Below are 9,883 nucleotides of genomic sequence, written 5' to 3'. Positions count from 1 at the left end.
TCTGTTCCACTGATCCTCAGGCCTATTTCTTTGCCAGTACCATGCTGTTTTTATCACAGTGGCTTTGTAGTATAGTTTCAAATTGGGAATTGTTACACCTGGTGCCATGTGTCTGTTGCCTAAAATGGCTTTTGCTATTCTAGGTCTCTTATGGTTCCAAAGGAATTTTTGGATTTTTTTTTTTTTGTAGTTCTGTGAAATAGAGTGTTGGAATTTCAATTGGCATTGCATTGAATGTATATAGCAGTTTTGGTAGTATGGCCATTTTCACTATGTTGATTCTTCCTACCCAGGAGCAGGGGATATCTTTCCATTTTTTTATATCCTCTTCAATTTCTTTTTTCAGAGTGTTGTAGTTTTCAGCGTAGAGATCTTTTGCTTCTTTTGTTAGATTGATTCCTAGATACTTCATTTTTTTGGATGCTATTGTAAAAGGAATTTTTTCCCTTATTTCTCTCTCCATGAGTCTGGTATTTGTGTATAAGAAGGCTATATGATTTTTGGGTATTCACTTTGTATCCAGATACTCTACTGAATCTGTCAATTAAGTCTAGAAGTCTTTTGGTGGAGTTTTTTGGATCTTCAATGTAGAGTATCATATCATCAGCAAATAATGACAGTTTAACTTCTTCCTTTCCTATCTTTATTGCTTTAATTTCTTTCTCTTGTCTAATTATTGTGGCTAATGTTTCCAGAACTATATTGAAGAGAAGTGGTGATAATGGGCATCCTTGTCTTGTTTCTGATTTTAACATGAAGGTTTTCAGTTTATGGCCATTCAATATGATGTTGGCTGATGGTTTTTCATAGATAGCCTTTATTAAATTGAGGTATAGACCATCTATTCCAATTTTTTGCAGGGTTTTTATCATGAATGGGTGTTGAATTTTATCAAATGCTTTTTCTGCATCTATTGAGAGGATCACATGGTTTTTGTCCTTGACTTTGTTAATATAATGTATTACATTTATTGACTTTCGTATGTCGAACCACCCTTGCATCTCTGGAATAAATCCGACTTGGTCAGGATGGATGATCTTCTTAATAATCGTCTGTATTCTGTTTGCTAGTATCTTATTAAGGATTTTTGCATCTATATTCATTAAGGAGATTGGTCTGTAGTTCTCCTTTTTAGTTGTATCTTTCCCTGGTTTGGGAATCAAAGTGATACTTGCTTCCAGGAATGAATTTGGAAGTATAGCTTCCCTTTCGATTTCATTGAAAAGTTTGAAGAGTAATGGTAGTAGTTCTTCTCTAAATGTCTTGTAAAATTCAGCAGTGAATCCATCAGGGAGCAAGGCCCTATGTTTAATATCCAGTACCAAACAGTACCAATGTCATCTCCCTTGCCATGTCTTTTAAATGCCTCTCATTCCAGTCCCACAGTTTGGGGAGGTCCTAAAAGCTGTCACCCCCTCCATTCTCTGGTCTAGTGTCTGTAGCAGAAGTCCACACAGAGCAGGATAAGGCCATCTAAGAAACATGGCTGGGGAGTGTGCCAGCAAAGATAACATTTCTCAGCCTGGAGCTTCCCCTGCTGGTCTCTTTGCTATTGGTCATAGTAGACTCAGGGGAGGAGGGAAGCACCTCTTTGGGCTTCAAAGACAACAGTGAAGCTGCAGTTATAAAAAGGGAAGGTGGGAGTGAGCACAATAAGGTCTTGGGGCTGCATGTGACAAATGTTCCAACTTTGGGGCCACTTTAAACCAACTTCTTAAAACAGACTTACTGGGTTTTTTCTTTTAAGACAGGGCCTTGCTAGTAGTCCAGGCTAACCTTGAACTCACTATATAGCCCAAGCTGGCCTTGAACTCGTGATTCTCCAGCCTCAGTGTCCAGAGTGCTGGCTTCACAGGTGTGTGCCAACAAGACTCACTTTTTTTTTTTTTTTGGTACCAGGGATCAAACTCAGGACCTTGTGTTTATGAGGCAGGCACTGAGGTGCCTGAGCTAAATCCCCAGCCCTGCAAGACTCACTTTTTAAAAAGGAGAGTGGGCCCCAAAATAGTCTCATTTGAACCTCTGAATTGCCAAAGTAAAGTTAACTTGCCTCTTTCTTAAGGACCCACCAGACATCCCTATCAACCACCAAAGTGCAAAGTCACTTGGGAACTGAAAAACTGTCCACTGATAACTGCTTATGTCCCATCCTGTTAACCTTCCTTCCACGGAGTGACAAAGAACTTTACATTCTCTCTGATCAGGAGAGCAAGAAGAAAGATAGGGATCTCATCCCAGAACAGTAAGTTTTTTTAAAATGAGACAGAGATGTACTGAAGGTCGGGCCCAATCACCAGGAGAAAGGACTCTCCCAGCTAAAGTATTTGCATGTTGTGTTTACCTGTTCTTCAAAGGAAGAGATCTGCCATCTGTACATCCTCAAGACGTCCAGCAAGCAGCTTGCATCTAAGACCTCATCCTCAGTTACTTCTTGGCAGGACAAAGCTGGAAACAAAAGGTAATGCAATTATTAAAGTTACCAGGAAACCTGTACAGTGCACTGTATCCTAACTCAAAATTCACTCTGGAATTAGACCCCTTTATCACTCTTGTTAGCTTTTTATAATGTTTAGTACGCTATTATGAAAGAATGTGAGTTTGCATGAGGCTGCAGCATTTAAACAGAGTAACTGATTTCTGGATCTTCAAATTACTATCATTAGCCATAAATTTACTGTTGCAAGTTCTCACTGGGTGAAAATGACTTTAACCCACCACTCTCAGGGCCCCGAAACACTCACCAAGTCCAGCCCCACACCCAGGGTGTAACTCCTCTCCACCGCACTCTCTCCCGTGGCTCCAGGCCTTTGCTTGTTTGTATTTTAGTTTCTTATTATTATGGCAAATTGTTACCAACCTACATGCGGCAGCCTGAAAGGGCTTGCTGAGTACTTTGTTTTGTAATCAAAAGTAATCAAACCTAATAAAAGCAAACATCTGACCAGCTTTATGCATTGATAATTATAGCTAGGCTAAGGTTGGCACTTTTTCTGTAAAGGGCTCTATGTTCTCTGTCGCAACCACTCACTTTGGCTGCACAAAAGCCTCCCAGGCAATGCCTAGACAAATGAACTGTGCTGGGGCAGGGTAGATTTGGCCTAAGGTCTTGACCCCCTACTTCCTACAGGACATTGTACCAGACCTGTATTGCTAGGGTGTGAGAGATCAAGGAGGGGCCTGCAAATGCAATGACTCCGCAGGTTAAGGAGGCCCAGCCTGTTTCTTCTCTGATTTGCTATCAGTGGCCTTGAGAGATTCCTTTAAATACTTCAAGTCCGGAGGATCTGAACACTGAAGAACCCCTTCCCTCAATCCATCCTCACCCTCATGCCTGAGTATAACTGGCAACCCTCAGTGGCAAGATATGAGAAAGCAGGAGCCTGGGCAGCCAGTACTGAGAAGGCCTGATGCTTAACCTGTCAGAATGTAGGGCCTGGGATTTGGCTCAGTGGTTCCGCTGCGGCCTGCCTCAGAAGCAGAAGGGCCCCAGTGCGATCCCCAGTACTGGAAAACAAACAAACAAATGAAACAAAAAAACCACAGAGCTGGGCATGGTAGTGGATGCTTATACTTCCAGCACTCAGGAGATTGACCCAGAAGGATCTCAAGTTCCAGGCTAGTCTGGACTATACAGTAAGTTTGAGGCCGGTCTGGACCACATAGTGAGATCCAGTCTAAAAAACAGCACAAAACAAAAAAATTAAACAATCAAAACATACCCACGAAGTTGGACAGATGACTTCAAATCTTTACCCAGTCAATATATATTGTGAGGGCTGGGAATTTAGCTCAGTGGTTCCACCGCCTGCCTTGCAAGCACAAGGTCCCAAGTTCAATCCCCAGTACCAAAAACAAACAATATGTATTGTGACTCTCCAAGTTGGAGATAGGGTCCAGCCATCCTTAAACTTGTTTGCTCTTGGAACTTCATTTTTCTAGCCTGTGTAAATCAGTTTGTCTCTCTTTCTCTCTCCCTCTTGTCCTCTATCTATCTAACTAACTATCTTTTTCTCTGTCTGATACTGGGGACTGAACCCAGGACCTTCATACTGATTTATATCCTCAGCCTTTTTTATTTTTATTTTTTATTTATTTATTTATTGCTATTTAATTAATTAATTTATTTGTTTTGGTACCGGGGATAGAACTCGGGTCCTTGTGCAGGCGCTGAACCGCTGAGTTAAATCCCCAGCCCCCCTCAGCCTTTTTTATATTTTATTTTGAGGCAGAGTTTTGCTAAATCACTAAATATCCCCTGCTGGACTCAAACTTGAGATCCTCTTGCCTCAGTTTGCCAGATTGCTAGGATTATTTATAGGAGTGTACCACCATGCCCAACTCAGGGTACAGATTTCTAACTACTTCTATGAGATAGACTCCCAGACACAGGATTATGGGGCCAAAGAGTACTGAACATTTTGTAAACTATTACTGGGCAGTGCCAAACTGTTTTCCAGAAAGGTACACTAAGTCCCACCCCCAGTAGCAGTGTGTGGATGTGCTGTCCAGCAGCTGTCCAGAATTGTGGATTTTTAAATCTTTGCTGATAGGCAAGAAAAGAAAAGAAAAAGGCACTATTATTTTGTTTATATGCCTTTGATGTGATGATGTCAAGTTGAACACTGGAGTGTTACCAATGTGTATACTTCTTGTGAATGACCTTATTTCCTAGGCTAAGGCATTTTTTTTAATGCTTTTGAAATCAAAGTACTTCTTAACAATGAAAATGTTTACATGGCAGTGGATTCCTTTCCTCGATTAAAAAGCTGTTATTTATACTGAAGAATTTTAAAATAAGTGGTTCCGGATTTTTTTTGGGGGGTACTGGGTATCAAACTCAGGACCTTGTGCTTGCCAGGTAGACAGTACCACTAAGCTACATCCCCAGCTAGATTTAAGTTAAAAACAAAAACAAAAAAATAACCTGTTTATATCTGTTGGGCTCTTAGCCTTTCTTAGTGATAATCGATGCAGTCTTCTCCACAGTACAGCTATTAACCTGTTCTCTGCCAGTCAGTTGACCGGCTTTGTGAATGTACGTGGCTCCTCTACGTACCTTTCAGGAGGTGCAGCAGTGTCAAGGACAAGTGCTGGTGTGGCGGGGGCTCCTTCTGGTCCCTGGCGTACTGGGTGGTGAACTCCTCCAGCCACCTGATGAAGGCAGGACAGGCAGACAAGCCCTGCAGCAAGGAGTTCATGAAGCAGGTGTTCCCTAAATTAATGAGGCCAGGCACAAGCCCTGAAAGAAAGTTGGGGAAGGAAGAGACCAGCACATCACACTGCCCCAGTTTTTCTCCTCTCTGCCAGCCAGGACGGAGTATGTGTAACACCGTCTTAGCCTGAGGTTCCCAACCTGAGCAGGTCCTTCTCCACACAGAGCCGGGGGCAGCATTAATCTGTGCCCTGGCCCTGGGCCTTCCGCTCCTACAGACTGTAAGCAACAGGACAGGACCCTGTCACACTATTTTTGAAACCCATCCAGTGTCTGGCACAGCTTGATTGATTATTAAACATATAAAAACATTTAGTAACCATCTCTCCTCTCCTTCACTCCCTCACTCTCTCGTGAGCTGTCTCTTCTTTAATAAGAAAACAATGTTTCTCAGAACAGAAAACAATGTTCTGTTGTTGCTCTCCCAGGACAATGATTTTTGTTCTTGCAACAATCACTGGGAAAGGCATCACTCTACCAGTTCTGATCAGCTTTCTGCAAAGACAGCAACAAAATTTGAATTAATTCTCTTTCTACTAAAAATCTTTTTAAAAAACCTTTTTCATATGAAGGTTCTCAAACACTCGCAAAAATATATAAGGAACTCAATTACAACCATCCCCAGATTTTATAATGATCACATTTTGCCATATGAGCCGGCTACTTGCTGAATTTTAATCAGTGATAATAAGTAGAGCAACATTTACAAAAGCAATCATTTAAAAAATACTGAAATAGTTTCCTTAGTGAATAAACTAACTTGAAAATTTTACTGTTACTAGCAAAAAAGTCAGAGAAACCATAGATGCATGAAACAGTTGGTTGCACTGAAAACAAAACTGCCATATTAATGAGAACCCTTAGACAATCAGAGCCACATTACAAAAGCGGGCCTTAAACCCAAGTCCTCAGAGGTGCTGAAATAGGAATCTTTTTACAATAGGGTGGGAAATAATGTGTCCATGCAGAGCTACTGTTTCACTAAAGTCCTCACTCACTTTAAAGATACAAGAGACCAAAAAAATGACCCGCTCCCCCAGATTTTCGTACTGTTTCTAGACAAAAAGGATATCAGTCAGGTCCAGAGACCACAAAGCAGTGGCCCTAGCCTTACCTTTTCTGCGTTTCTTCCTTTCTGTAATGGGACCCCAGATAACATAGATTCCTGCTGCAAGGGCAGCAGCAATTCCGCCTATAACTCCCCAGTTCTTCATGACTTTATATCTAAAAAAGAAAATAACTTTGCCGTCTTCCTTCATTACAAACACCGTATGTGAATGTACCGACCTAGGCAAATAGAATAAATCTTGTCAAAATAACCCACCAGTTACCTACCTTTAAAGTTAAGATAATATAGGTAGGATTATGCCTTGAGAACCGGGATGCTTAAATTGGGATTTAAAATCCAAGACAAAATACAGCCTTCCAAAAGCCCTGTCTCAGAGGAAAAGCAGTTTTCCTCCTCCTGTGCCTCATTCCACCACCACACTGGCTGACACAATATCCTACACTGTTGACCTCAGGACCTTTGTACTGCTGCTCCCTCAGCCTGGCATACTCTTCCCCTACATCACTACTTGGCTCCCTCCCTCACCTTTGTTTCCCTTCACTGCTGAAAGAAGCCTATTCTAAACACACAGCTGGAACCTGCACTCCCGTTCTATTTTTTTCTTTTTACTATTGGACTTACAGTTTTTATCATCAAGTTCACTTATTCACTACTTTGTTGTCCATCGCCTTCAACTGGAGTCCCTAAGGGTAGGGGTCTCTGGCTGCTGTACTAACTGATACATCGGAAGTACTACCTAGATCCTTCCTGGCACATAATAGATTCTCAACAGTATCTGCTAAATGACTGGATACTGTAGCACTTCTTTTAGAATATTAAATGCACAGTAAAAGATCATCTAAATATTTATAAAATTAAGTTCTTAATTTCAGGCTTCACTTGAACACTGAAGTCATTTTTTTTTTTTTTGCTACAAATGAAAAAACTTCACCAGTAATGTTTTGTTTAATTTTTTTTTTAGCTTTTGAAATACAAACTTTTATTTGTTTAACTTTAGCAGTAATGTAAAACATTTCTATACGAAGTTATATATTTCTACTAAATAAGGAAAACCATTATGTGCATACATTTATGTATAATATATGCCTATAGACGTGCTGCATATGTATAGATGTGTGTGTGTGTGTGTGTGTGTGTGTGTGTGTGTGTGTGATACTTGGATCATGTGAATATAATTTTGACCTCAACTCAGCAGAGTCTTTAGTGATAACAGTGAATTGCTGTACAACAGTCAGCATTTTCCTGGTGTCACAGAATGAATTTCAAATAAACTTGTTCTTCTGAGGCAGAGTCCCTAGAATATTCATAGACTTGGTTAAGAAAGTGGAATCCTATTACTCTGGCTCTAACCTGGATTTTCTATGCCCTACAGCATCATCCTACCTTGTAAGCCTCAGACTCCTCGTCTGTACAGTGGAGACTATCATGAGACCTACCTCACAGTATTGCAGTGAAGTTAAACACTAATACATAGGGCACATGAGTTAAGAGCCTAAGAGACATTAGCTGCTATAACTATTAGGTATTATAACCTCAGGTTCATTCATAAAGTTATTTTGAACTTTTTGGGGGGTTGAGACAGGGTTTCTTTTTTTTTTTTTAGTTGAGTTTATTGGTACAATCTAGGTCTACAATAGTTACATTTATTAATGGGATCCTGTACCTTCACATGACAGTTCTTGGTTCTCATTTTTTCCCCTTGTCCCTGCCCTCCCTTTACCCTCTTCCCCTCCCCATTTACAAACTCTTTATTTCCATTTTTACATTTTCTCATATTTTTTCTTTTCCCTTATTTCCAGTCCCCTACCCTTCCTACTTTCCCTACATCTTTAGCCCTTTTCTTCCCATTTTGTACTCTCAAGGGACAGCGTTTCACTATGTGCTTTAGGCTGGCCTTGAACTCACTATGTAGCACAGGTTGACTTTGAATTCATGGTGATCCTTCTGCCTCAGCCTCCTGAATGACAGGATTACAGAATGTAATTACGGCTGGCTTATTTTGAACTTTCTTAATGCATCACTGTGCCTGGAAAGGTAATAAAGGACTATCACTGCTTGACCAGGGCTTCAAAGTCCCCTGGCAAGCACTCATTTAAGGATGCATAATTTATGCCAGGCACTGATAATCTTATCCTGAAAATAGCCTCATGCAGTTAGGTTCTATCATCCACATTTTTTTTTTTGAAACAGGGTCTTCCTATGTAGTTCAGGCTGGCCTTGAACTCACTATGTAGCCCAGACTGGGCTAGAACTTGCAGCATTCTTCCTGCCTCAGCTCCCTGGTACTGGGATTGTAGGTGTTCGCCATCATGTCCAACTTATCATTCACATTCTTAAAGATAAAGGAACTAGGTGATATCACTAACTTGGTCACAGCAAGGGAATGTGACTATGGACCCATGCTTATCCAGCTTCAAAATCTCAACTTAAAGTCGCACGCAGCCAGGGGTTTAGCTCAGTGGTTCCGCTGTCTGTCTCACAAGCACAAGGTCCCAAATCGGATCCTCCGTACCAAAAAAAAAAAAAAAAAAAAAAAAAAAAAAAAGCCACAAAGTTCAGGAGAGGAACTGAAGGCACTGCATCAAAGGGATGAGAGAGAGGACAGGTCCTCAGCAGAGCATGAACAAAAAAACCAAGGGACAAAAATCCCAGGCTAAGTAGCACCTTGGCAAGCTCCATTCCTCTGTAAAATGAAATCCTGAGGAGAGGGGCAAGGCCTGGCAGCAAAGAGATTTGGTTTCTCTTCCTAGCTCTGTTATCAGATCAGCTGTGGGGCCACAGGCAAGGCCAGCTCAAGGCCCATTTCCCATTGACAGAATGAGGGCACTGGACAGGCTAGCCATTGAGGGCTTCCAGCCCTGGAACAAGAACCTCTTTAGACTGCTCCACTTCCAGAGGAAGCCAAACTGAGCAACAGGTCTCAATCATTTACAATCATGGAGGGGTGGTGCTCAGCTCCAAAGCCCAGCACCTTGGGGATGGTGAAAAAGAGAAAAATGAGGCTGTCAAAAGACTGAGCATGTAGCCAACTGGGGGGTTCTAGCAGGAAGGAAGGGCTTTAAACCTTAATAGGACTGGGCAACCTTAACAGGTTACAGGGCTCTGGCTGATTCCAGGACCCTTATAAAAGAAGGGTATTTATTCCCACTAAGAAGAACAAGGACTCAGAAGTGGAGATCCCTAGCAAAGAGGGAGGGGATGCTGAAAGAAATAAGGGTACCGACAAAATGGAGGGTATCTAGCAGGCCTGGGGCACTGTACCGAGGACCGAACTCGGGACCTTGCACTTGCGAGGCAGGTGTTGCGGCACTTTTAACATTGTGAAAGCCATGGCTGGACCGGGGAGCCTGGTAAGATCGTGAAACTCTGGCAACGCAGGAACAGCTATGACTGGAGGGTCCAGAAGGATTGGGGGTGTCTTAGAATGCTTAGGCCCAGGAGGCACTAAGGGGACGGGGCGGCACCGACAGAAAAAGGGACCCGGACATCACAGAGGGATCCTCTTAGTCCCGGGGCGCCGACGGGATGGAGAAAGCAATGGCGTGGCCGGGGGCCACTGACAGACTGTTGCAGTGGCAGGACTGAAGCCCAGAGGGCCCGTC

The 9,883-nt window shown here is 42.2% G+C and overlaps 1 protein-coding gene across 2 annotated transcripts in view; it reads right to left on the bottom strand.

Moving 5' to 3' along the window:
• Usp30 (ubiquitin specific peptidase 30) overlaps positions 1–7,123 on the bottom strand; it is a 27,494-nt gene extending 20,371 nt beyond the window's left edge. Inside the window, exons 1-4 of one of the 2 annotated variants that reach the window (XM_033762387.1) lie at positions 6,548–7,123; positions 6,327–6,436; positions 5,057–5,239; positions 2,342–2,445 (exon numbers count right to left, since the gene is read on the bottom strand). In XM_033762387.1, the coding sequence (XP_033618278.1) occupies positions 2,342–2,445; positions 5,057–5,239; positions 6,327–6,426 (387 nt within the window). In that variant the 5' untranslated portion in view covers positions 6,427–6,436; positions 6,548–7,123. The remainder of the gene's footprint in view (positions 1–2,341; positions 2,446–5,056; positions 5,240–6,326; positions 6,437–6,547) is intronic. The other variant, XM_033762386.1, reaches the window with a different exon arrangement.
• Positions 7,124–9,883: the final 2,760 nt, after the last annotated feature.

Source organism: Fukomys damarensis, unplaced genomic scaffold, assembly GCF_012274545.1.
Source record: "Fukomys damarensis isolate Sample0158 unplaced genomic scaffold, DMR_v1.0_HiC HiC_scaffold_12, whole genome shotgun sequence".
Taxonomy (NCBI): Eukaryota; Metazoa; Chordata; class Mammalia; order Rodentia; family Bathyergidae; genus Fukomys; species Fukomys damarensis.
This window is presented reverse-complemented; position numbering and strand designations above follow the sequence as displayed.